Source organism: Pipistrellus hanaki (genome assembly GCF_964339955.1).
Source record: "Pipistrellus hanaki genome assembly, chromosome: 3".
Taxonomy (NCBI): domain Eukaryota; kingdom Metazoa; phylum Chordata; class Mammalia; order Chiroptera; family Vespertilionidae; genus Pipistrellus; species Pipistrellus hanaki.
In genome coordinates, this window is record NC_140505.1 from 35,677,143 (window position 1) to 35,702,830 (window position 25,688).

The 25,688-nt window shown below is 53.4% G+C and overlaps 3 protein-coding genes and 1 long non-coding RNA gene across 4 annotated transcripts in view; 2 read left to right on the forward strand and 2 right to left on the reverse strand.

Annotated features, from left to right (window-relative positions):
• Window positions 1–4,590, reverse strand: part of ZIC2 (Zic family member 2) — a 4,973-nt gene extending 383 nt beyond the window's left edge. Inside the window, exons 1-3 of the mRNA XM_084880269.1 lie at window positions 3,389–4,590; window positions 1,365–1,528; window positions 1–1,132 (exon numbers count right to left, since the gene is read on the reverse strand). The exon at window positions 1–1,132 is cut by the window's left edge and continues 383 nt beyond it. Of these exons, the coding sequence (XP_084736395.1) occupies window positions 791–1,132; window positions 1,365–1,528; window positions 3,389–4,460 (1,578 nt within the window). The 5' untranslated portion in view covers window positions 4,461–4,590 and the 3' untranslated portion in view covers window positions 1–790. The remainder of the gene's footprint in view (window positions 1,133–1,364; window positions 1,529–3,388) is intronic.
• LOC311620708 (histone-lysine N-methyltransferase SETMAR-like) overlaps window positions 1–25,688 on the forward strand; it is a 190,090-nt gene that overhangs the window by 65,902 nt on the left and 98,500 nt on the right. The window lies entirely within an intron of this gene.
• Window positions 7,042–12,246, reverse strand: LOC311620372. The gene is made up of 3 exons (XR_014794684.1): window positions 10,982–12,246; window positions 8,896–8,955; window positions 7,042–7,526 (listed from the first exon to the last, which is right to left on the reverse strand). It is a non-coding gene; the product is annotated as an uncharacterized lncRNA (long non-coding RNA).
• On the forward strand, window positions 13,982–23,300 carry ZIC5 (Zic family member 5). The gene is made up of 2 exons (XM_084877130.1): window positions 13,982–16,439; window positions 20,502–23,300. Exons 1-2 carry the CDS (start codon window positions 14,963–14,965, stop codon window positions 20,942–20,944), a joined length of 1,920 nt encoding a protein of 639 aa, XP_084733256.1. The 5' UTR covers window positions 13,982–14,962; the 3' UTR covers window positions 20,945–23,300.

Below are 25,688 nucleotides of genomic sequence, written 5' to 3' on the forward strand. Positions count from 1 at the left end.
AAGCGTTGGTGGTGGTGGTGGTGTGTATGTGTGCGCTGTGTGGATCAGTATGTTGAAGAAACAGAAGGGAGACTTTGGCACGGCTCATTTTTTTTTTTTTTCTTCCAGTCTATAGTTGCATGAAGTTTACAATCAAGTTGCCTCATAAAAGGAACACAATATTCAATACCACGAGATACAAAAGAAACCATTTTCCTCCACATTACTTTAAAAGAAACCGAGTAAACTAAAAGAGAGAAAAGAAAAGGCCCATCACGTTGGGGAAGGGGAGCAAAGGCAGGGAGGAACGCAATCCAGAGCATTACAAATGGACAAACTTCTGTACACCAAGAAGCCATTAAAACCACCTCGGAGAAGGAAGGAGTCCGCTATGTACAGTTTGCCAGAAGACTGGGAGTGCCGGGAGAGGGAAATCGGGCACAAGGGGAAGGAGAGGGGGGTTTGGTTCAATATTTTTTATGGGTTTTTATGTATTTTTTTTTGTATTTTTTATTCCTTTATTTTATATATGTCAGCTTCAGAGACTCCGCTAGGGAGATTTTTTTGCTTTTCATGCCTAGGTTATTTAAAAAAACAAAACACAAAACAACAACAACTTGGAAAAAATCCTTTCTGCTGGTAAAATCGGTGTGTGTTTTTTTTTTTGTTTTGTTTTGTTTTTGTCATCATAAAAATCAGATTGGTAATTTTAACATCACAATCACAGGGTGCCCTTGGTGGTGGTGGAGGGCGGCTGCGCCAGGACGGGGGGACTGGGAGAGGGCGAGAGGCCCCGGCCCCCCCCCTCCCCTCACACGTACCATTCATTGAAGTTGGAGGACAGGCCGCTGTGGCCCCCGGCGGTCCCGCTGCCCCCGCCGGAGCCGCCGCCGCCCCCACTGCCCGCGCCGCCGCCCCCGCTGCTGCCTCCGCCGCCGCCGCCGCCGCCGCCGCCCGAGCCTCCGCTCCGATGCACCGCGGACACCGCCGCCGCCGCCGCTGCCGCCGCAGCAGCCGCCGCCGCCGCGGGGGACAGGTTGGAGCTGCTCTGCGGCTCGGCGCTGGGGGACACCAGCCCCGGGGGCGTGGAAGACTCGTAGCCCGAGCTGGCGGCCGGGGAGGACTCGGAGCCCTGCGGGGAGGACTCATGGACCTGCAAGACAAAAGCCGGGAGGGGAGACCAAAGGGGACTGGGTGTGAGTGCAGCTGCTGTGGGGCCAGGCCCCCGGGGGAGCAGCCCGGCAAGACCAAGACCCCCTGTCGCCCTGGCCCTGGGGATCCCACGCTTTCTCCCCGGGCCCGCGGAGGAGGAGGTGGTGCAGGCTGGCTGGGAGCCGGCGGGGCGGCCGGCCGCGGTGCCCTCCTGCCCGCCGCCCCGGTGGTACCTTCATGTGCTTCCGCAGGGAGCTGGGGTGCGTGTAGGACTTGTCGCACATCTTGCACAGATAGGGCTTATCGGAGGTGTGGACGTGCATGTGCTTCTTCCTGTCGCTGCTGTTGGCGAAGCGCCGGTCGCAGCCCTCAAACTCACACTGGAACGGCTTCTCGCCTGTGGGAGGCAAACATGGGCACTCGCGGTGGACACCCAGGCCCTTTGGGGGGGACTCCCACCCACCCTGGAGGGGAGGGCAAGGCCTCTGCCAGGAGAGGGAAGAAGGGTCCCTCTGAAACAGATGGGTGACCCCCCCCCCCTCCGTGGCAGAACGAAGGTGAAATGAACCCTTTCTGCCTAACGGTCCTGCTCCTGTATTTCGTATTTTTTTTTTACTTTCTCTCCGGCTGACGCCCGTGGCCTCAAATGTTTCACTCGGGGTTAGCGCCGCCTTTTCAAATCGAGCTTCTTGGATTTGTAGCTCCCAGCAAGTTAGTCTGGCCATGGGGAAGCTGTTGTTATGACAAAATATTTGGGGCATTATGAAAATCACACAGACTGCAGGGCTGCTGTTGGCTTCTCTCTGGGGCCAGTAGGCAATTAGATTTGGAGTTGCTGCGTGTTGTTTCGGGACGGGCTGTGCACAGTGACTACTGAGCCAGTATTCTTCATCCAAAATTGTGCAAATTAAATTAACCGTCATTCTTAGTCTCGGTCCCAGTTTTTTTTTTGTTTTTGTTTTTGTTTTTTTTTGGGGGGGGGGGAGAATAGAACTATGAGAGATAAGGCGGCAGCATCTCGAGATTGCAGAGGCACCGGCTGGGCAGTGGGGGTGGGGGACATTAGCAAAGGCTTTCAAAAAATCTTCCTGTTAATTTTCTGGCGGCCCCTGCATCCTGTTGCCAGAATTCCAAACGCTTGGAGTCATTTAGAGGTGTGAGAACTGACATTGTTCCGCTTGGAAAGGGGGACCCTTGAACGTTAAATTCCATTAGCACCTAAATTGTTTTTTAAAGACATCCGCTCAGGCGCGGGGACTCGAAAGCAAGCGTTTCATGCAAATAAATTTCTCAAATTTTAAACCTTGTTAAGCGCTCGTCTCGCACCTCGCCTGCCTCCCTTCCCGGAAGAGAACAATAGGCCGCTGGCGCATCCCCGCTCCGGGGTAAATATTGACGGGGGAAGTTGCTAAAACATTTGGCTTTCTTTTAGGAAATCGTCTGGCACGGTTTTGGCCGGTCATGGATGCATTATCTGGGAGGCGAGAGGGGCGTTCTCTTTGCGGCTCTCTCGTGTCACGGGATGGCTTCTCCGGCCGCGCCGCCGCGGGCGCTTCGCTCGCTCGCTCACGGGGTTGTAGGTCCAAGTGTGGAATCTCAAACCCTTGGGTCCCCAGGAGAGAATGTCCCAAAAGCTACTACGATCTCGCCGTCAGGCCTCCAGACCAACCCTGAGGCGGACTTTTAACAATTAAGAGATGCTTCTACCGCTTTGGGCTCACACCAGACTCCTTTAATGGAAAACAGTCCTGGAAAGGCGTTTTGGACCGCGAGTAACTTAAGTGCGAAACACACCAGCCACTCCCGCAGACCCACCCGGAGCAGAAAAGCACATCCAGGCAAGCTGGCCAGCCCGCTCTGGCAGGCTCCATTCCCAGGCGCGGAGTTGGAGAGCAGTTTTATTTTGTGCGCTCTATTTAGAACGGAAATGATTAACCGGGTCGAGCAATTAGGAACCGGGGGAAAGCCATGGCATCACCCGAAAGCTTGCATTTGATGTGACGCTGGTTATTTAAAACTCCCGTTTCCACACATGGAAAAAAACCCAGCCCAGGAATATTCCTTTCATTTTTCCAACCAAAACAAGCCGCCGGCTCTCTCTCTCGCGCGCACACACACACACACAAACACACCTCCCATCCCAGAGTAAAAAAGGCTGGCGGTCGGTGAGTTTCTCTTTTAGCAAATCAATCCCAGCCGCTCTGCTCTCCCCCCACTCCGCGTCCCGTCCCTGCTCCGGACCGCAGCAGTTAGTTACCTGTGTGGGTCCTTTTGTGGATCTTGAGGTTCTCGGAGCGCGCGAAGACCTTGCCGCAGCCCGGGAAGGGGCAGGGGAAGGGCTTCTCGCCCGTGTGCACGCGGATGTGGTTGACCAGTTTGTATTTCGCCTTGAAGGGCTTGCCCTCGCGCGGACACTCCTCCCAGAAGCAGACGTGGTTGCTCTGCTCGGGGCCGCCGACGTGCTCCACCGAGACGTGGGTGACCAGCTCGTGCATGGTGCTGAAAGTTTTGTTGCAGCTCTTCTTGGGGTTGCTCAGCTGCTCGGGGTCGATCCACTTGCAGATGAGCTCCTGCTTGATGCACTGCTGCCGCATGTAGCGGAAAAAGGCACCGGGGTGGTGGTGGTGGTGGTGGTGATGGGCCGCGGCCGCTGCCATGTTCATACCCATGTTCATATTCATGGGGCCGTACTGGTTGTGGAGCTGCGCCGCCGAGTAGGGGTCAGTCCGCGGGCTGGCCACCTGGCGATACTGCTCCGATCGCCCGAACACCTCGCCCGGCAGCCCGAGGCGCATCTGCCCGTTGAGCACATTCTGGGAGCCGTGCGGGCCGTGCTGCTCGGGGAGGCCGGGGAAGAGGAGGTGGCCCTGCGCGTCCGAGTGCGCGTGGTGCAGGCCCCCGGCCCCGGGCCCGAACAGCCCGTGCTGCCCGCCGCCCGGCGCCGAGTCCCCGAAGCCGCGGCTGCGGAACAGGAAGTCCCGGGTGGAGTTGAAGGGCGGCCCGGAGTAGGAGCCGACGTGCGCCGCGTGGGGCCCGAGCGCGGCTGCTGCTGCGGCGGCGGCCGCCGAGCCCGGGTAGGCTCCGGGGCCCTGGGACGTGAACGCCGAGCTCTGGCCCGGGGACAGCTCGTGGGCGCCCGGGTTGAGCTTGAAGGCGCCCATGTGCGCGGCCGCCGAGTCCACGAAGCCGTTCTGCGCCGCCGCCAGGCTCAGCTCGCGGTCCTGCATCTCGGCGGCGGCGGCGGCCGCGGCGGCGGCCGAGTGGTGGTGGTGGCGCGCGAAGCTGCCCACCCCGATGGCCGGGAACTGCGGCCCCGCGTCCAGGAGCATGGCCAGCGCGCCCGCCCGCCTCGCCGGCCCCGGCGACACCCTCCTCGCCTACTAGGCTCCCTCTCCCGCTCCGCGCGCGCGGCGAGCCCGGCGGCCGCCCGGCTTCCGAGCGGAGGCTGCGGCTGCGGCGCCGGCGACTTCAGCCCCGGGAGCAGCCGCGCTCCGGCTTCGGCCGCCGCCGCCGGGATCTGCTGCTCCGGGAGGCCCGGAGCCGAGCGATGGCGCGAAGAGGAGGAGGAGGACGCAGCCACCGAGGAGGCGCGGGAGAGGGAGGAGGAGGAGGAGGAGGTGGAGAAGGAGAAGAGTCCAAAGCCAAGCGGAGAACCAAAGTATATTAAAGGAGCTGCGACGGGGGCGGGCGGGCGGGCAGGGCAGGGGAGGGCGGGCAGGAGGAGGGAGCAGGAGGGAGGTGCGGGGAGCTGAACGGAGAGGGGGGCTGGAGGGGGGTGAGCGCCGCGCCGCGGCCCCCACCTCTGCGCGCACCCGCGCGCGCACACTCCTCTCTCTCTCTCTCTCTCTCTCTCTCTCTCTCTCTCTCTCTCTCTCTCTCTCTCTCTCTCTCTCTCTCTCGTTCGCCGCGCGGAAACCCGGGGCGGCCACGCCAAGAGGCACCGGCAAAATGAAATCACGGTGGCGGCGGGGCCACGGTGCCCGAGAGCGGACGCGGCGTGCGGGCGAGGCAGAGCGGCCGCGAAGGGACGAGGGCGAGTAGCGCGCTGGCGGCGGGGCCCGGCGCCCGCAGCTCCACCTGATCGCCTCCCGGGAGCTGCCGGGCCGGCGGGCGGGGGCCGGCACCTTCTCCGCGGCGCGCCCGGCCGCCTCCCCCCGCGCGCGGCCGGTATTGTTCGGCGCCGGGGCCTCGGCGCTCAGCCCTCCTCGTCCTCCGCGCTCGGCATGGGCTGCGCCGCGCGTAGCCAACTTGCAGCAGCCGCCACGGATCCCCCCGGATGGATGAAGGAGGCGGCCGCGCGGCTCCCCCTTTCTTTAAGTTGTGCGGGAGGAGGGGAGGAGGAGGAGAGGGAGATGGGGGCTGTGGGAGGGGAGGAGGGAGGCAGAGGGAGAGGAGGAGGAGGAGGGGGAGGAAGGGCTGTAAAACGATAACAATAAAAAAAAAAAGTGATCTCTAGCTGGTTCGCTCCCTCTCTCCAGTGGCACTGGACCAGGAGCGGGCAGCTGCCTGCCAACGCGAGGACCGAGCGGGATCCGCGGCCCGAGCAAATGCGAAAAGGCCAAAGCAGGCCCCCCCGCAAAAAAACAAAAACAAAAAAAAACACCCTTTTAGCTGAGGTGGGGTCCGTTCGCCATCGCCTCCGCCTGTTTATTTCAGCGGGCGCCACCGACGCCGAAGCCTTTTGTTTATTTATTTATTTTACTTTTTTGTCTCCTCCTTTTCCTCTCCCCCCACCCCCGGGTTCCCCCTCCCCAGCCCTCGCATCTGCCTCCCCGGCCTCCCTCCCGCCGGCTCCAGGCAGGGCCTCCGGGTCACACCGCCCCTTTCACCGCGGCCCCCGCCCCTCCCGCTCTCCCCGCGCCGCCATTGGCCGCCGCGCCGCCGTCCACCCCGCGCCCCCGCCCCGCGGCGGGCCCGCCGCCCCGCCCGCTGCCTCCGAGCTCCCCTCCGCTCCCGCCGCCGCGGCCGAGGGGCGGCCGCCGGGCCTGCGGAGCCGCCCGCGCGGAGCCGGTGCGCTCGGCCCTGCGTTCCCGCCCCCGCCGGCCGCGGCGCCCCAGTGCCCGGCCGAGAGGGGACAGCGCCCTTCCGCAGAGGCCACCGACTCCCCGCGGCCCCGAGCCACTGCCGACGGGCACCGGACAGCGGTGCCACCCCTGGCGGCTGGAGAACGTGGCTGACAGCGGGCCGCGCCCGGGCGCCGGTGTCTTGACCGGTTGGCACTCACTCTCCCAGTCCCTCTTCTCCCCGTTTTGTGAACTTGCCCTGTGGTCTTGAAAACACAGGTGCTGGATGGTGGGCCTAGTGAAGCCAGACACGCCCGTGCCTCCCTCTCTGTGGACACTCACTCACCCAGACACCGCCCCCCCTTCCTGGGCCGTGCCCCCCCCCCTCTGCTCCGCTCCCCCCGCTGCGCCCTGCTCCGGTTACGGCGGCAAACACTGGGCATCGGCGTTTGGAATTCGTTTAAAGAGTGTGTCGCCCTCGGGGTAGATGCCCAGAACCCCAGGCCGCTGCCAGGGTGGGGTGGGGCAGTGTGGGGGTGCCCGAGGCGCGAGGCCCAGCAAGGCTCAGGCTGGAGTTGGCACCCTCAGTGGCGGGGTCAGGCTCAGGGCCTCGGGAGAAGAAATCCCCAGGCTGGCGGGGCTTCTAGAAGATCTTTATATATAAACTCCTCCGGGAGTGGGCAACTCCCCTTTCCCCCGTGGTGGTGGTGGGGCCGCGAGGCTCCTCCCCCTGCGGTGCCCGCCCTGGCCTTCGGCCCCGGGGACCCTGGCCCCCCACCCCCACCCCCACCTCCTCCAGCTCGGGCCCCAGGTTGCCCGCTGCAGACATCGCCTGTCCCGCCGGGGAAAGCTTGTGGTTCCGAGGGAACGACGGGCCCCGAGGCGGCGAAGGTGTGAATGCAAGGTCTGAAGAGAACTGCTTTTATTTTTACAGATTTCTCGGAGTGGAAATAAAATTCAAGTAAGAGGAAATCATCAACATGCATTTCAGATTTTCGTGTGGAAAAAATGAATCCGGCAAAAAACGCGGGAAGGCCCACTCCAGCTCGCTATGGCTAGCAGAACCTCGGGTGTCCAGTCCCGGCCCAGGCAGCCTCTCCGGGCCTTCGTGGGTCTCAAGGTCGCAGCTCCCCGCAGCCCCCGTCGTCGGGGGCGCTGTGCGCTCTCTCCCTCGGTCCCCATCCCCACTCCCACCGAGCGGGAGGAGTGAGCAGGAGGCCAGGCCGGAGCGTGGAGTCTGCAAGCCCAGGAGTTTTTGCCTGGTAGAAACTGGAGATTCTCGCCTTTCCCTCCTCGGCGGAAATGCTCTTCTTTTCCACACACTCTCACCCTCTGCAGAAAGAGGGATGAGGGGAGGCAAATGCCGAACTGCTCCCCTACCCAGAGAGGGACCTGAGACGGAGACGGAGAGAAATGGGAAAAACCTCCAGCCAGAAAAAGCTGCCCCTGCTACAATTAAAGTCCCCAAATCGCCCAAGGCGCAGCCTTTCGCACTTATTTACTTTACTCATCAGTGTATATGGGGCGAGGGAGAGAATAAACGGAAAAGCTTGCTCCGAAAATATTGTGGTTTTATTAGAGGTTCGCCGTGAGAATGGCAGTGTGGCATACCAAAACCTCACCTCCTTTCTTTCTTAGCAGACACCAGACTTCAAGTCGTCCTCCTCTCCCACTTCCTCGCCCCCTCCCCACTGCTCTGTCCCCCCTCTTTCTCGCACCATTCTCTCCTTTCGTTTTGATTCCTCTTTGGCACTTGGGGCGGGCGCGGCCCGGCTCTCTTTGGCGCAGGATTCCGCGGGCCGCGCACGGCGGGGTGGTGGCGCGGACGCCTGAATTCCCGCCGGAGACCCCGCAGGCTGGGCCCTCCTGGCTATTCTTCCTCCGCTCCAGTTCTCCTCTCGCTGCAGGACACAGAGGAGCTGAGCCAAGTTCAAAGTCACGTCGCCGTCCCCTCTTAGAAGTGTTTTATTTCTCTGCAAACCGCAAAGCCCTTTCCTTCATGACATAGTAATTTTCCCCCCCTTTTTTTCTTTCTCAGGCAGGAAAGAGAGAGTGCTCTCGCAAGAAAGCAAAAGCCGGGGGTGGGGGTGGGGGGCTGGGAGGTTGGGGGGTGGGACTGTGAAGGCTTTTCAGCCATTGCCTCCAAAGTAGATTTGGATTCCTTGGCCGAATAGGGAAAATGCGGCCAAGCTGCGTTCTGCACCGTGTGGGTGATTTCATTTTTTTTTTTTTCAACAGGTCTCTGGAAGGACCCTCTGTGGCGGAGTCAGATCCGCGGGGTCCACAACTGTCTCCGTCGGATAAACAAGTCCCCTCCCCCTTTTTTGTTTGTTTGTAAGTTGCTCTTCAAAATTGCTCTTTGAAGATCTTGCGGAGCCTGTGCCAAGCTGGCGAGAGAGTGGGGGGTTTGCTGTCTGTGGACGACCCCGCCTGGCGAGCCCCTGGGCGTCCAGGCTGGCTTACATGTCAGGGCAACTGGAGGGAATGGCAGTGCGACAGAGAGTTCCGGGTGTCTTAAAAAATCAGAAAATCCCATCCAGCACCCGGGCCTCATTCACTGAGCACCTCACTGCCCGGGTGGGCCTCTGTGAATGGTTGACTGCGTTCTTTTGTAGCAGGATGAGTATTTTGGGTGTACACATACATAAAAACAATACCTATGTACACACAACGTACACAAAGGTACATCTTGCTGGCCAGCACAAGCCAAAACAAAAACACCCCACAAACAAACCCATCAACAACAAACAAAACAACCAACCTTTGAACTGGAAAGCAGAAACATTCGCTGGCTAGATCATTCAAAGTTTTACATTGTCTCCTAAGGAAAAGGATGTGTATGGGGAAAGAGATGGGAGGAACAAATGTAGAATCAGCTGTCTATATACAGCCAAGCCTCCCTACTCCCCCACAACAGGATTTCAGCGCCGTCCTCTGTATCACAGACTCATAAATTCAACAAGATCATCAACAGGATATTAAGTTGCAGGTCACCTTTGATTCAGCCCTCTCAGCCACTTCTGGGCTGGGCGACCCCTGACCCGTGAAGGACCACATGTGTGGTGAGGGATGCCCCCTCGGTAAAACCCACATAGAACAAAAGTTCTTTGTCAGAGCGTTAGGGAAGTGTCATATAAAAAAAAGGGAAATCGTGAAAATCTCAGCCAACGTTGTAACTTTTAAATGCCTTTTTTTTTTTTTTTAGAAGGGAGAGGTTGAGTCAAGATGGGGATGCATCATAGGATAAGGCCCTCTCCTGTCTGCTAAAAGAACTTCTCTTCTTCCTATAGTTAAAATTTACTATTCGGTAACTGGGCTTATATAAAGTGTCTCTATAAAATATGTGCTCACCAGCAGTTTGGTGATTGGGATGCAAATGTTTATGTATTTGTCATTAGGGACTCGGAGAATAATAGACACCAATGTTTCTATGTCCCAGTGGTTGTGGTTTTGCAAAAGGAAGAAAACTGATTGTCCTTACTTTGTCTCCTCTGTCCTGATGGGAGTGTTTCTACTGCTACAAAACAAAACAAAAATAAACCGGAAAAAAAAAAACCAGGAGGCATTAGCTTACAGGAACGTGTTTAATTATTTTGAGGACCGTTATCCTTTGGGCTCCCAGGCGGACTACATCCAGGGAGGTTGAATACTGGTGACAGGCAAGCAGCTTTCCAATAAACTGCAGTATTATTGCAATAGACTTTGTAATACAATTTATGCTGTCATTCATAAATAACGATGCCATATGTCAACCATATTGCTTACACAAGTAAATCCGTCAACGTGTCACTATTTGATTTTTTCTCAACAGCTTCTTCAAATATTGAAGTATAGATATTGGGAGCGGTGTGAAATGTGTGTGTGGAGGCTCCCCACAAAATCTGAGACTTAAAAAGAAAACAAAAAACATAGCACACCACCTCTGCTCCTCCTTTGTCCTCCATCCAAAAACATCCTTCAGGATAAAGGATGAAGGGAAGAAGAAAAGTCTTGAAGCCAATACAAATAATAATACTGGGTAGTTATAAGAACTGTGAACACCTAAGGGAATTTTGTGGTTCCTGTTTTGACCTTATAAGCATATTTTAAAACACAACAATCGGGCACCTCCCAAGAATTTACCAATCCTAATGGTTGAAATGTGGGTCAAAGGCCAATCTCCAACTACTTCCATCTTTGAGGGTAAAAGTGATTGATAACCAAATGAGAATATTTGACGACAGGCCAATTTTACTTCGTTTATTTTTGTTTTAATAGCGGGGACGTATAGAGAGCCATCATTTTCAAGGGCTTTTAACCACTAAAGTCAGGTGGACATGAGGGTGTGTCCAATTTTTGACTATCCAAAACAACAAAACATATCCCAATCATAGCTATACCAGTTCCAATCTTCTGGTTAAAAAAAAAAAAAAAATTCTCGTTAAGCCCATGTAAAAGTGACAGGGGTCATAAACTTTAGCAAAAAAAAAAAAAAAAAAAAAAAAAAAAGCACATTTTGATTATTCTTAGCTCCACAAGCATCCGTGAAGCCCGAGGGCTCAGCGCAAGCTCAAAAGAGAGGAAAAGAGAGGCAACACACCTAGAGGCGCTCTGCGGAGCTCAGAGCACTCAAGGCCCCTGGGGAGGGTCTCCGTTCCCACCCGGCGGGACGCTAGGGGTGAGGGCGGGTGGGCGCGAAGGGATCTGGTCCGAGCCGAGTGCAGGTGGGGCGGGCAGCGGGAAACTCGCTGCCTAGATGCCTCGCGAGCCTCGTTTGGAAAAAGCCCTTGAACCCAACATCTTTGTCACTTCCGGCCCTGATAAAGCTCAATAAAATGCAGCTTTGTGGGTCCCTTTGCCCACCTCACCTCGGCTTAAAGAGTTCTGGAGTGCATCTCCCGTTTTCTGTGTCTGCTAGGAACTCTCCTCCTCCCAGTGGAGCGCCCGCCGCCGCCTTTGGGCTGCGCTCCCAAGTCCTTTCGTCCCTTGGGTAGCTCGGGATGCCGCGTTCGCCCTTGAACCCGCCTCTGGCGCAGCCCAAATGGCACCGGGCTCTCCCGTTTCGCTAGACACCCGGCCCTTCGGCCAGGAGGCGGCTCTCGCGGGAAACCACTCCCGGACTGGCGAGCAGTAAAGCCATTGCAAGGAGCAATACAAGGCAGCTAGCTAGGTGGGTCCCCCTGCTCCTTCCGCGTCTACCTCGCCGTCCCTGGCTTACCCCCTCGCCCGCCTTGCAGAAACAATCAAACAAAGGCTCCAAAGCCAGGAAATGTCCAATTCACTTCCCTTAGAGTTTATTAATGGCCCACACGATTAATAAACTCCGCGTTCAGGGGCGAACGGAGGGGCACCGGGGAGCCGCAGACCCGCTCTGCGCAGCGGGAAGCCCTGCGCGCCAGCCTGGGCACCTCCAGAGACCCACCCGGTCCCGTTGCCTCCAGGCAGCGGGGAGCAGCGTGGCTCCGGGCTAGCTCGGTGTTTTTACTTTCCCCCCTCAGCCTCCTCGCGCCTTTGTTTGGGGCTGGGAGTAGGGTGGGGGTTCGGGGGTGCAACAGCGAAGTCTGGAAATCAGTGCTCCCCAGTAGTACCTGTTGACCCCAGAAAGGGCATTTCCAGGTCTTGCCAGGTAGCTGCTCCCACCCAAGCACCTCCGTCCGCTGCCAAGGCGCAGACAAGGACATGCGTTTTGAGGATCGGCCATGACTACCGGCACCCCTGAGGAAATATGGGGCTAAGCCTACAGAGCCACCCCCAAGCCTTTCAACTAGCATTCTGTTCTCCCAACGCCCTGGAAATGGTTGGTGTTTATTTAGGAAGTACGACACAGTTACTGGGATGTTAAGGGGGTTTGATTTGGCTTCCAAAAGGCTTTAAAAAGGAACAGCGCACCTGGGGTTAGGCGGGTCATCATAATAACAAAAAAGCGCGTCTACAAAATAAAAAGCTCTTTTATAAAGAAAGGCAATCCCGGAAATTCACTGGGAGCCTTCCTGAGAACCGTCTAGCTAGGCCTATTCTCAGGTTTAATTGGCAGGCAGTTTATTGGCGCCTTATTGGTGTTGACTGGATTTTGTTCCCCAGTTCTTCCTTTTAGGAATTAGCATTTCAAGTCGATTTACCTGAGTCAATTATCTTTTTAGGGTCTGGGTTTAGCCATAAATTTGCAAATATTCATTAAACCGCACTGTGTAAATATCCCTCTTTCCAATCGCCACCCAAACCTCTGTTATTTCCTAAGAAAGTCTTTTCTTTTTTAAGGCTTCCATAAAAAGAAATTGATCAGGGAACTATATTTGAATTAAGACATATTAAATCGATGACAGATACATATCACGCTGTGTTTAACAAGAGTTGTACAAGGAGGCGGGTTCCAGATTCCGCAGGGCTCTGCTGCACCATTATTCACATTTTTACAGCCTTTCCTTCATGCCTTCACTCATTAAACCATTAAATTTCAGCAATTCAATAAAACAAAGCAGTTATAATTTTGAGGAAAAGCTATTTTGAAGGGGGTGGAGGTACTCATTTTATTGCACAATAAAAATGCTCAACAGTCCATATTAAAGGTTATGTTGTGGTTATTTTCTTCTTTATTCATTCTTTTTGCTTTGTTTTTACTTATAACCTGCAGAATTGAACGTAAAGCTGCCATTATGGAAGTATTGGAGTTCACTGCCAAGGAATTCAAATAAAGGGAACTCACTTGAAATGTTCTGAGAGATAACGAAGACTGTGGCGACAATCTCAGACATGATGCTTTGCTCCACCTTTGCCTGGATGGCTTGAGATGGTTTTGATTCTTTCAAACGAAATTGTAAAAGATCTTGTCCTCTCCAAATACATATGTGGATTTTGTCACGGTTGCTTATTTTTTAAAATTTCTGTTGTGTTTGCACTCAAACCTTTTTTATTCCCCCATATTTGAATTTCATCGAAAATTAAAGAAAAGCAACACATTTGAAATCTGATTGTATTTTTCTTGTTTGTCTGTGTTCTATAAAAGAGAAATGACATTTCCTGGGCTCACAGGGAAGTTTCCTGTTACACATTGTTCACATCAATGTAAATGGGGCTGTGGAATCAGGGCTTTGGAAAACATGTCTTACCTCTTCCCAGGGCCATCTCCTGGAGGATGGCTTTGTGCAGTCTATTTTTGTGTGAAAATGAATTAAACTAATAATGTTTCATTGTATCCCAAAAGAAAAAAAAAATCATTTATCATCCCCCCACAATAATATTATGCAGGGCTACAAAAGGAAAATTAAAACCTCTGACTTTAAATCTTAAGCATCTTGAAACATCACACCATTTTAATAGCTTTATTTTTAAAAGCTGAAGTGACACTCTGGGCAGTAAGAACCCTAAAGTTTGGGAGAATGCAACAATCCCCCTCCCCACCCCTGCCTAAAAGTGATGCAGAAACGCTTTTAAAACTACTTTGATGGCAAATCGCTTGAAAGACATGGGTTTCATTCTTTAAAAAAGCCAGTTTTTATGGCTTTAAAATAAAACATCTCGCTTGCTAGTTCAGCTATCAATTATTAGACAATTGATAGCAAGGTAAAAGGCAATTCAATTATTAGTAAATATATAATGAAGACATTGCTTGATTTAAAAATAATTATTTTCTTGGATCAATTCTAATTCATGGGTCTTTCGAAGAAACTGAGGCACACACGTGGAGTACATTCTGGGCTGGAAGGAGAGATTCTGCTCAAAGGATATTATTTACTTAGCTGCTTCCTTCTGGAGAGATGCTGTTGGCCTGCCCTGCCACTGTATCTCCCAGAGGCAAAAGTTAAAATCGCTGCCCCAGGTCCCGCCTCCTCCCCCGCCGCCCCCCCCCCCCCTTAATTGGAAGTGGCAGATCCAGATCCGGTGAGCAGTGAGATTATATTTCGAGCCAATTCCTTTGAAGCATATTAAAAAGGACTCCATGAGCTAAAAAGTTGAGGTAACACGTTACCTTTGGGGAAAGATGTATTTTGACTTCCTTTGGTGCTTATAGCGGAGCCAAACTGCTCAGATTGTTTTACAACCCATAGGATTTTAATACCCTTCCTCATTCCGTCTCCCCATCCGTGAGCCCTGCGTGAGCGTTTGGCAGACTGGTGTCCTTCCCAAACAAGTTTCCAGCATCATCTCTACCAGCAGGAGGACGGGCGACCCTCTCATCGCCCTCTTTCTTCAGCGTAGCCTGGGGCCCTTCCAGGGGAGGAGGAAGCGTGTGCATGTTGGAAGGGGCTCTGCGCGCGGTGAGGCGGAGGGTTTGAAGTCCCCCCTCCGGCCCCCCCACCTCGGCCTTTTGTCCCCCGCGGGGGTCCCCAGCGCTCAGCCACCACTCGCCCTGCGGCCGCGTGCCGGCGCGCGCTCTCCGCCGGGAGCGTCTGGGAAACGCGGGGCGCTGCGCGCGCAGGCCCGGCGCAAACTTTCTGCAAGTGCAACTCGGCCGTCCCCGGGGAGGAGGGGGTGCGGGGCTCCGGGGGAGGAGGGGGGAGGGCGCCGAGCGAGAGCTGAGGCGGCCGGGAGCAGCGGGGAGGACTCCCGCTGGGCCGAGGGTCTGAAAGGGAGCCAATCGGGCAGCCGCGACGGCTGCCAATCACGCGGCCCTCTCCAATCCCACCCGTGCCATTTCCCAAATCTTGGTCCCACTGTGCGAGCTCGGATGTGGTGTTCACTCTGCCAATCGCTGGAGGACGGAGTGGGGACGGGAATGGGCAGAGTTAGGAGACCAGGACAAAAGAAGTTAAAGAGCCCCTCATATATGTATCCATGTTTTTGGAGGAGGGCAGAGGGGGGGGGAAAAAGTCACCCCAGGGAGGGCCTATGGGTTTGATGGTGTGGTTCTGATGGAGCCCCCTTTGAGCAAGAGGAACCCGCCCGCGCTGAGATTAGCGGACTTGGCACCGGCTCAGGCCAACAGGCCTCTCCAGACTATGACAGGCTTCCCCGCGCTGGCCGGCCCGCCCGCCCACTCCCAACTTCGCGCCCTCGCCGCGCACCTCCGCCCTCGGGACCCGGGCGCTGACCTCGGCGTGGCCATCACTCCGCTCGGACCCGAGCACATGGCCCAGGCGAGCGCCCTCCGCCTCAGCCCTCCCTCCCAGGCGCCCCCGGCGCAGCCCGAGGCTCCCGCGGCCTCGGCGGCGCGCCCCGGAGCCGGCACCGGCACCCACCCCGGCGGCGGCGGCAGCGTGCTGCCCTCCGCGCCACCGCCCCCGGCCCCTCCTCTTCCTCCCTCCCCTTCGCCCCCTTCCCCTCCCCCTCCTCCCCCTCCTCCTCCTGCCCTCTCGGGCTACACCACCACCAACAGTGGCGGCGGCGGCAGCAGCGGCAAAGGCCGCAGCAGGGACGTCGTCCTCCGGAGGGACCTCTCCGCCACGGCCCCCGCGGCGGCGGCGGCGGCCATGCACGGGGCCCCGCTCGGAGGGGAGCAGCGGCCCGGCGCCGGCTCCCCCCAGCACCCGGCCCCGCCTCCCCCCTCGGCCGGCATGTTCATCTCGGCCAGCGGCACCTACGCGGGCCCGGACGGCGGCGGCGGCAGCGGCGGGGGCCCGGCGCTCTTCCCCGCGCTGCACGACCTGCCGGGCGCTCCCGGCGGCGGCCACCCGCACCCGCTCAACGGCCAGATGCGCCTGGGCCTGGCGGCGGCGGCGGCGGCGGCGGCGGCCGAGCTGTACGGCCGCGCGGAGCCGCCCTTCGCGCCCCGCTCCGGCGACGCGCACTACGGGGCGGTGGCGGCCGCGGCAGCCGCCGCCCTGCACGGCTACGGAGCCGTGAACTTAAACCTGAATTTGGCCGCAGCTGCAGCGGCTGCAGCCGCGGCGGCGACCGGGCCGGGACCTCACCACCTGCAGCACCACGCGCCGCCCCCGCCGCCGCCGCCGCCGTCCGCGCCCGCGCAGCACCCGCACCCGCACCACCCCCACCTGCCGGGGGCGGCCGGGGCCTTCCTGCGCTACATGCGGCAGCCAATCAAGCAGGAGCTCATCTGCAAGTGGATCGACCCGGAGGAGCTGGCCGGCCCGCCGCCGCCGCCACCGCCCCCGGCCGGCGGCGCCAAGCCCTGCTCCAAAACGTTCGGCACCATGCACGAGCTGGTGAGCCACGTCACCGTGGAGCACGTGGGCGGCCCCGAGCAGAGCAGCCACGTCTGCTTCTGGGAGGACTGTCCGCGCGAGGGCAAGCCCTTCAAGGCCAAGTACAAGCTCATCAACCACATCCGCGTGCACACGGGCGAGAAGCCCTTCCCCTGCCCCTTCCCGGGCTGCGGCAAGGTCTTCGCGCGCTCCGAGAACCTCAAGATCCACAAGCGCACTCATACAGGTGGGTGTCCGCGCCCGGCCGCGCCGCCGCCGCCGCCGCCGCCGCCGCTTCTCTTCCTCCGCCTCCTCCTCTTCCTCCTCCTTCTGCTCGCTTTCATTTTTCCCTCCTTCTGCTGCTTCTCTCCGCATACGTATAACCCGGACATGTGACTTTCCCCCCCCTTTCTCCCCCCCCCCTTTTTTTTTCTATGAATAAGTAATCCGATAGCACACATAGGCCCCGCGCTGGTGCCCACATGGCGGAGTCTCCGGCGCTCCCGCAGCCGCTCCGCCGCGACCGGCCACGCGCGCCCAGCCGCCGCCGCCCCGACAGAAGCTGCAGCAGCCGGAACAGCAAGGCGCCCTGGACAGCCCAGCCCCCGCCCGGCCGGCCCCGGGGTCCTGAGGAGGGCGATGGGGGGAGAAGGGATGGAGCCGGAGCCGCCCCGGAGGCTCTTTCCTCCCCACCCGGCGGCAGGCCCTGCGTGGGAAAGGGGCGCGTGGTGTTGGCTGCGGTGTCTGGGCCACCAGGCCAGTTCGGTGTGTTCCTCCCCCTCCGGAGTGGGGCGCAGAAATACTGAAGGAATGAGTCCCCTGGAGACCCCCCTACACACACACACACACACACTCGCCCCACTTTCTCACACTCTACACATGCACCTTCACGTGCACACACATCACACAAAGAACCCCACACACCTCACTCGCTCCTGCGCCCCTCCCTTCCTCGTGTGACCTGGCACACTCACCTTACACACAGGTAACACTCACACTTCCTCCCTTACACAGCTTCCTGCACACCCATGCTCACACACACACACACACACTGCTATCACACTTCCATCCCACAGGACCTGGAGCTACCGGACAAGGCGGCGCCTGCCCTTTTAGAGGAGGTTCTGGTTGGAGAGGTCCAGGGCAGGCTGCAAAGCCTCCCCCGGCCTTAGAATGTAGGGGGGAAGCCCCGGCATCGCGGAGACCCCTCCTGACCCTCCCCAAGCCCTGACTTTGGGGGCGCAGGGCCCTGGGGGAGGGGAAAGGAGAGGGGGCGCCTTGGGGGTCGCAGGCTCCTTGGCACAGACGAGCGCGCGGTGAGGAGGCGCTGGCGAGCGGAGCGCAGCCGGGATTTATGGGGACGGACGGGCGGGATTAGCCCTCGGAGGACACTTGGGGAACTGGAGTTTACGTTCAGTAATTACTTGGCTGATTTATCGGCGCGGCGGCGGCGAGGAGGCAGCCGCAGGGCTCTGGCCTGGCCGCCCGGCCAGCGGCGGGGGGAGCCGGGCCCGCACCGGCCTGGCCCCGCGTGGCTCTGCGGGGGATGGGCTGGAGCCCCCTGTGCCGGCCGGTTCTTTACTAATCGGATCCGTCCTCCGTGGCGATGATGTTTCCAAAAGGGAAAACTTCCCCCGAGGCTCTCGTAAAGCTGGGGCCTGCTGCCTGGCCCTGTGCACGGGGCCGGGGCCTGGGATCCTGAATGCGGGCACACAGGGGGCGCAGAGGTCCCCACAGGGAACCCCTACGAGCCGGGCTGCCTGCGGCCTCGGCCCTTCCCTCCTTCCCAGGCCTCGGAGGGGGAGTGGACGCCGGGAGAGTGGAGGGCCCTGGAGATGGATGGCTGGTCAGCTGGCCTGGGTCCCTGCTCTCCCGCCCTTCCTGACCAGCGCCCCCCCCCCCGCTCCACCCCCATGGAGGGGGCGTGTGCGGGTACCTATGGCCCTATGGCCGCTTTTTCTGGTTCCACGTTACGTGGTTGCGTGGATGCCGGACTCCAGGGGCTGCGTAGGCCCCGCACTGGTTGGGGTGGCGTTGGGGGTCTCTGGGCCGCCTAGTCATTGAACATTGTGCCCAGGGAGGGACCATCGGTACTCCCTCCCCGCTATGCCACTCTCTCTTTTGGGGGGCTACCCGTGATCCCGGAACATATTGATCAAAAGGAATAATCCCCTGGCCACTCCTGAAGGCCCGTTTCCTGGCCCACGTGCGTGCCCACAGTTGCATTTATGACCTTCCTCTGGGCCAGGCTGGAGTCCTCCCTGGAGGATTGACAGGATCTGGGAGTCACCCACACACAGCTCCCCTTACTCTCTGAAGCTCTGTAAGCCCTTGGGGTCTGACGTGACCTCCATGTCAGAGTCTGAAATGTAAACACTGGGGCCTCCCCCTTTCTGGCTAGGGAGAATGTGCTCACTGTCTCTTAGTTCCCCGGAGTAACATAGGCAATTCTGCCACCATCTTCCCCCTTCGTGTTTCCCCCATTTCTTCACCCCTAATCTTCACCTTTCCACCCCATATCGCCCCTTGACTGGGTCCAATCGCTTCTCTTTCACGTGCAGTGCTGGTGCCAGCCATGCCCAGGCCATTTATGCTTCATGATCTGGAGGGCACAGCGTGTACAGAAACATGAGGAGTCTAAGACACAACGTTGCACATTTGCATACAGTGAATAAAACCCCCTAAAGTTCCATTAGAATTTATCAATAATTGAAGAAAGGCTGGTTATAATTTTTTTAAAGAATGCTACGTTATTATCTCCAACTTAAAGTAGAATACAGAAATCAGGGCAAGTAACCAATGTTTTGGTTTTTTTAAAAATGGTTTAATTTCTTTTGTTGCAGCTCATTGACAGAATTTTTTGAAGGTTGTGGTTATCATTGTGTTATGTTGTTTTCCTCTTGTTATGGGGGTCAGTGTAGGAAGTATAGTTGAATAGTATCTAATTTTATTCTCAGACATTATTTCCAAGTAGGATGAGTTCATGTTCCAGGCATCTGAATACTTTTAGTGGTGCTAACGTATACTGGTATTGACGAAATTAATAACAGTAAATACTACACTGAGATATTTGTGTTAAGGTAATAAAATTCCCCACAACAACTTCTACGCACTAAACTGTCTTAGTTGTTTTTAAGGAGAAAAAGCAATTGATCAAAACCAAGGAAAGGGCATACCTGTTTCTCATCAGAATAGCTGCTCACATGTGGAGAAACCCAACTTGGCTTTTTAAATATGAGGAAAATATTAATAAGGCAGTATGTATGAAGTGATTTGTTCAGTTATGGACTCAGGTACATCAAGTTCATGCATACTAAGGTGAGAGGGGAAATTCATACTGTCACCTGCTGTCTTCTTTTTTTTGCTTTCTAATGCCAAGGTGGGACGTGGCTGAAGTTCTTGTCTCATTGAGCATTCCCCCCTCCCCCTGTGTTCCTGGGAGGTTAGAGCAGCTTAAAAGGTGATGGGCCAAAAAACTGGTAAATAGCCCTTTAAAAAAAACAAACAAAAAAAAACGATCAAACAAGGTAGAAAGCTATTGGCATATTTTACTTATGGCAGCAGGTAAACACCGAGTTTAGGCAGAGGCTGGTGTTCTTATGAATGTTTGTTAGGGCTCTATTCCACTAGGCTCTCACCTGCCCTGCAAGTTGTGAGGAAAGCTGGTAGAAGAAAGAGGCCCATGGCCCTTTCTGTGCCAGGCTCATCAAAACCCAGTGGTGGAATGGTGTGTTTCACAGGTGCCTTTATTTCTGAAGGGAACAGGATTTAGTTTTATTTCCTTTCCCAGAAGTGAAATCTTGGGGAACACTCTAAAACAAAATGCCGTAATTTATTATAACACCCCCACGTACTTTTAGTGTACGTATTCATTTTTTTTTTATACTATTATTCTTAAAAGTATCATTTTATTAGCATTTCTCTTGACAGAGGCGGGGCGGGGCTGCTGGTATTTTTGCATGTATAGGGCCTGAGGGGAAGGAGGACATGGGGATTCAGGTCCTAGTTGGGTTTCGGTGTTACATCTTGGACCACGTTCTAGTCATTCTGTCCCTGGCCCTCATGGTGCCACAGGGCTGACATCTAGCATCTGACAAGTCCAGACCAAAGAGAGCCTCCAGACCAGCGGTCAGCACCCCTTCCCTGAAGCATTCCTTCCCTGTCGCGTCCTGGAACATGGGCATTAGGCTGGGAGTTGGTCTTCTAGAGGACGGGAAAAATGCATCCTCATTTCTGCTCCAAGATTTCTCTCTTAGGTATGAGAGGTCTAGGAAGAGCAGTTGTTAACCTTCCCCATGTTTTGTTGCAGGGGAAAAGCCTTTCAAATGTGAATTTGACGGCTGCGACAGGAAGTTCGCCAACAGCAGTGACAGAAAGAAACACTCCCATGTCCACACCAGCGACAAGCCCTACTACTGCAAGATCCGAGGCTGTGACAAGTCCTACACCCACCCGAGCTCCCTGAGGAAGCACATGAAGATTCACTGCAAGTCTCCACCGCCTTCTCCGGGAGCCCTGGGCTACTCGTCCGTGGGGACCCCCCTGGGCGCCCCCCTGTCCCCCGTGCTGGACCCAACAAGGAGTCGCTCTAGCACTCTCTCCCCTCAGGTGACCAACCTCAACGAGTGGTACGTCTGCCAGGCCAGCGGGGCCCCCAGCCACCTCCACACACCTTCCAGCAACGGAACCACCTCCGAGTCTGAGGAGGAGGACATGTACGGGACCTCTGAAGTTGTGCGGACGATACATTAGGATGTATGAATAAATGATAACAAGTAAAAATAGCAAATGGGAGTTCTTGGACTATCTCCTAACCTGAGACAATGCTGAGCCTGGGAAAATCTGTGACTCAGACTTGCCACCGGGTCTAATTAGCCCTATTTATTTGGTATGAAACCCTATGGTGTTTGTACATTTAATTAATTTAATTAAGATATTTGGGCATTCTCCCCCACCCCCCCCCACCCCCCTCCTAGAAAACAAAAAACAACCAAGCTGGACTTTACACGTTGCAGGGGGACAGGGCTGGGAGCAAATTGTATCAAGAAAAATGAAAGAGTAATTGATCAAGATACACACTGCCAATAAAATATATATGAGAAAGAACAATAAGTCAGAACTCCACAGAGCAACAAGGCCCTCTGCATTTCCTAGAGTGCCTTGCAAATGCCTTTGGTACCATAACCTGGGCTTCTTCAGAGCCTCTCAGCCTCCTTCTTGGGCCCTCATTCTGCAAAGGCCTCTTGATTGTAAACCACATACTTGCTGCATTGCCAACAGATCTTGGGACCCTTAGATTGTACCGGTGTCCAAAAATATTTGTAAAAACCTTTTAAGTCTTATTATTTGTCATTTTCCATTTCCACTTTTTATTGCTGATCATTTGATTTCCATTTCCGCTTTTATTATTACATCTAAACACTGTTTTTACACAGGATTATTCAGTCCCCTGGTTGTATGATTTAAAAAAAAAAAAATGCAGCAACCTTACTACATTTCCATATATTGTGCTACTGTGATTGTTCAAGCAAACGTGGAGATAAGAGAAAAAGCTGCTGGAAAAAACAACTGTGAAACTGCTCTTTTATAAAATAGAAGAAATTCAAGTGCTTTCTTTTTCCTGATTTTTTTTTTTTTTTTTTTAAACTGAGATCTCAGATGCTGCCTCTTGACTATGTTCAAACTTCTTGTGTCATAAGAAAATCGTGTTTTAGATCGTAAGTTCTTTGGGATGCCAGAATTAACAGGCACTGCTAGGGAGGTGTGAAGTTGGCAGCATGCCTATTTTTTTGAAAGCTGTTGTTTTTAAAATAGGCCAACTCCTCTTTTATACTCTTGTATTAACCTTTTAAGAAGCCTTTATTTTTCGATGCCCGAAAGTGCATTTTAATGCATTTTCTCCCACCTGCGCACTGAGCACACAGAACTCTACCCCATTTGAAAATGACAGTGTGCCGAAGTGTATGATTTACATTAAAAGAGGGGAGGGAGTTGCTATACATATTAAAATTTTTTAAAAGGTTTATAGTTACCACCAAACATTGATGAATGTGTGACCTTGCCAGAGCTGTCAAGCTAGGATAGAAAAGGTCAAGGACCTAGGACAATAACTCTTAGTCAATTTATTTTCGGTTGGTACAACACATCTTGTGTGCAAAATGTAGTCCATCAGAAACATCATACAAATATACTAAGGAGCACTAATTTATCCTCGGAGACCCTGAAGACACCCCTCCCCAGGGTTTGTAGAAACTTGTTTCGTGTACTGTGAGTGGTTGTAGTCTTATCATTGTTAATAACCTGTATGGGAACACTATTTGTACAGCTGAATTAATTTATTTTCAGACATCCCCCCCCCCCTTTTTTTTTCTTTCTTTCCTGGAAGAGTTCAAAGCACACCAAAGAATTATATTATACATTTTGGTGAAAGATTGTTGTTTATGATCCATGGTTTATTTAAAAAAAAAAAAAAAAAAGGCGAGAAAATGGAAGCATATATTTTTAAACTTACTTGAATGAACAACGTAATGTGAAACCAGGACTCTTCCTGCATGTCTTTTTTGCATTGTGTTGAGATTTATATATAGTTTATAGATATATTATATTACTAGTACAGTGCATGGTGCTGTCACTTTGAAAGCCTTTCAATGTTGTCTTCAAATTGTTATGGTGAATATTAAACATGCAGACCCTCCTTTATAAAGAAGATCATAAAACTTGATATAAAATGAGTCTACATTGAAAAGTTTATTTGATTTTCCTATTCACTTTCAAATCTCTTTCAAATAGACAAAAGAAGGTATGAATTTTGGGGGGATAATTTATGTATTGTAAACTTATTAGAACAAAATAATTCTGATTTGTCATGAGTTGTTTTATTTATACAACTTTTTCAATGGTAGTTTGCACTATTCTTTATTATGCTACAGGTTTATTTATTATGAAACAAAAGAATATGTATTTTATGTATTTTGCCATGCATAGGTTAACTCTGCCACAGATTTATTGGTTCCTGATACACCTAAAATGAAAAACTTCAAATGTGTACCTTCAATAGAAAGCAAGGATGATTATGGAGTAAAATTTTAATAAAGGTATTCTTCCTATGTATTGTTCATGTTTTTCATAATGGGTTATTTCTGCCATTCTCTTCCAAACAACAGGTTGCTGACATAATGAACATTAGGTTCTCTTTCCTTGACCTCTTTATTTCATAGCCTCTCCCCAAGCAATAAAATATTTTTACAGCTTGGTTTAACTTAGAATCCAATCTAGAAAATGCAATATATCCATGAAGACTAAACCCTGCAGGTTGCACCTAACACTAGCATAAATCTTAGGGGTTACTGCATTCATTTGTTAAAATTAATATCTCTTGTGATCCTAATCAGTAAGAAGTGAATTTTATTATTATTATTATTAAATATATTTTATTGATTTTACACAGAGAGGAATTGAGAGGGACAGAGAGTTAGAAACGTCAATGAGAGAGAAACACCGACCAGCTGCCTCCTGCACACCCCCCACTGGGGATGTGCCCACAACCAAGGTACATGCCCTTGCCCGGAATCGAACCCGGGACCTTTCAGTCCGCAGGCCTACGCTCTATCCACTGAGCCAAACCGGTCCCGGCAAGAAGTGAATTTTAACTTTTTTCTTTTTTTTTTTTTTTGTGCCTAGCCTCTAAAGTAAATGTCAAAAGAAATGAGGAGAAGATGGAGGGAGGGGCAGAGGCTTGCAGATACACAAGCAAAATCAGGAGCCGAGATGGATCTTGAAAGAAGTTGAGTAGTGGGCATCAGGTAATGGGGAGGGGGGGGGCAGAATCCAATTATATCATAGTTTATTTGGAAGTTGAGAGGATATAAGTAACAGCATGGTGACGCAGGTGTCAAGGAGAAATTACATTTATGTAACAAAATATCCAAGTGCCTTAAACTAATGTAACTGGTTAGCTACATGAGCAAGGCCGAATGTTTGCCTGCTAATGTTAGCTGATACAAAACCAATAAAAGGCAAATAATTAAAAGCAATTGGTAATAATGTCAGTAAGCAGTTCTCCAAGAGGTTATAGTGATTTTGAAAAGTCAGGTTTATTAAACGTAGTAAAGGTGAAACAGGTTGCAAAGAGTTGTTTTAAGCCAGATAACAATAACCAGCACACGTAGGAGAAAAACTCATACATGAGGGCCCCAATCAATGGGAAAACTTATAGCTCTCTAATGAAGTTTCTTGTGAAAAGAAGGGTGACACAAAGCCACCAAGACATGAATCATTCATGGGAAATATAAAAGATAAAAGATCTGACAAGAGCAGAACCTTGTATGGAGTGTCTAAAACAAGTTTCCCCTTCTTATTTTCTGCTTTAAAACGCACAATCTCCCACTCCCGGCGTCCTCTGTCCAGTCTATAGAGTTAAAATTGACCACTGCTCGTCCTGCGCCACTTCAAAGTAATTTAGTCCAGAACGGAAGGCTTGGCGCTTGGACAATCTTCATGGTGTGTTAAGATTTCTATGGCAATTGGCAAGCAAGACGTTCCCATCTGAATATGTCTCAAAGAAAGCCACTTATTGACACTAAGTTGGCTATCATCAAAGACTTCATCTTTCCTCGGCAAAGCGTGGCCCTCGCAAACACTGTTTAAATCATCTATCTTTGTTTTCCAGGCTAGAAGGATCTTTAAACACATCCTGTTTGTAGTTTATGTATATATTTTCCCCATTTGGGATGGTCTTTGGTAAAGGGAATAATGCTATTAGATCGGAAGTACTGGAAAAAAGCTGGGGGTGGGAATGGTATTCTTTTAAGAAGTTGGAGATGGCCACACAGGAGGGATAGCCCTGGGGACAGGAAAAGAGGAGGCTGAAACTCCTTGAAATCTAGGCCCAACTATGGTAGATGTCAAATATTTGTATCACTTGCAGTCTTGTCATTTATATCTTGCATTTTGTGGAAAGCTTCTCTCTCTCTCTCTCTCTCTCTCTCTCTCTCTCTCTCTCTCTCTCTCTCTCTCTCTCTCTCTCCACTTACCTATGACCTACCACCTATTATCTCTTCATAAAATGGTACAAGAGATGTTCACCAGAGATGTTCACCTGAATTTTTTTTTTTTTTTTAAATCCCAGAACTACACTTTGGGGAAAAGGGAAGGGGAGCCAGTCTGGCTTCTCCAGTGATCACCTTGAGTCAGAGGAAAGGAAAACTGTACACAAGAGAAACCACACAATCCTGGCACTTATGAATACTTCCAGCCTATCATGTTATACTACTGGCTTGCCCATTCATCCCTTCTCTACTAAAACAGACACATGGCTACCGAAAGCCATTCTTCCAGGACGAGTGGGCTGGCTAAGGAGGCCCACAGTGAAAAACCCTAAGCCCTGCCCCCCCCACACTTCCCCTCCTTGAACAAAAACTCACAGAAACTTACACACACGCCCACGCCACAGACACTCACGAGTACATGCATTCACACGCGAAGCCAGTGCCTAATC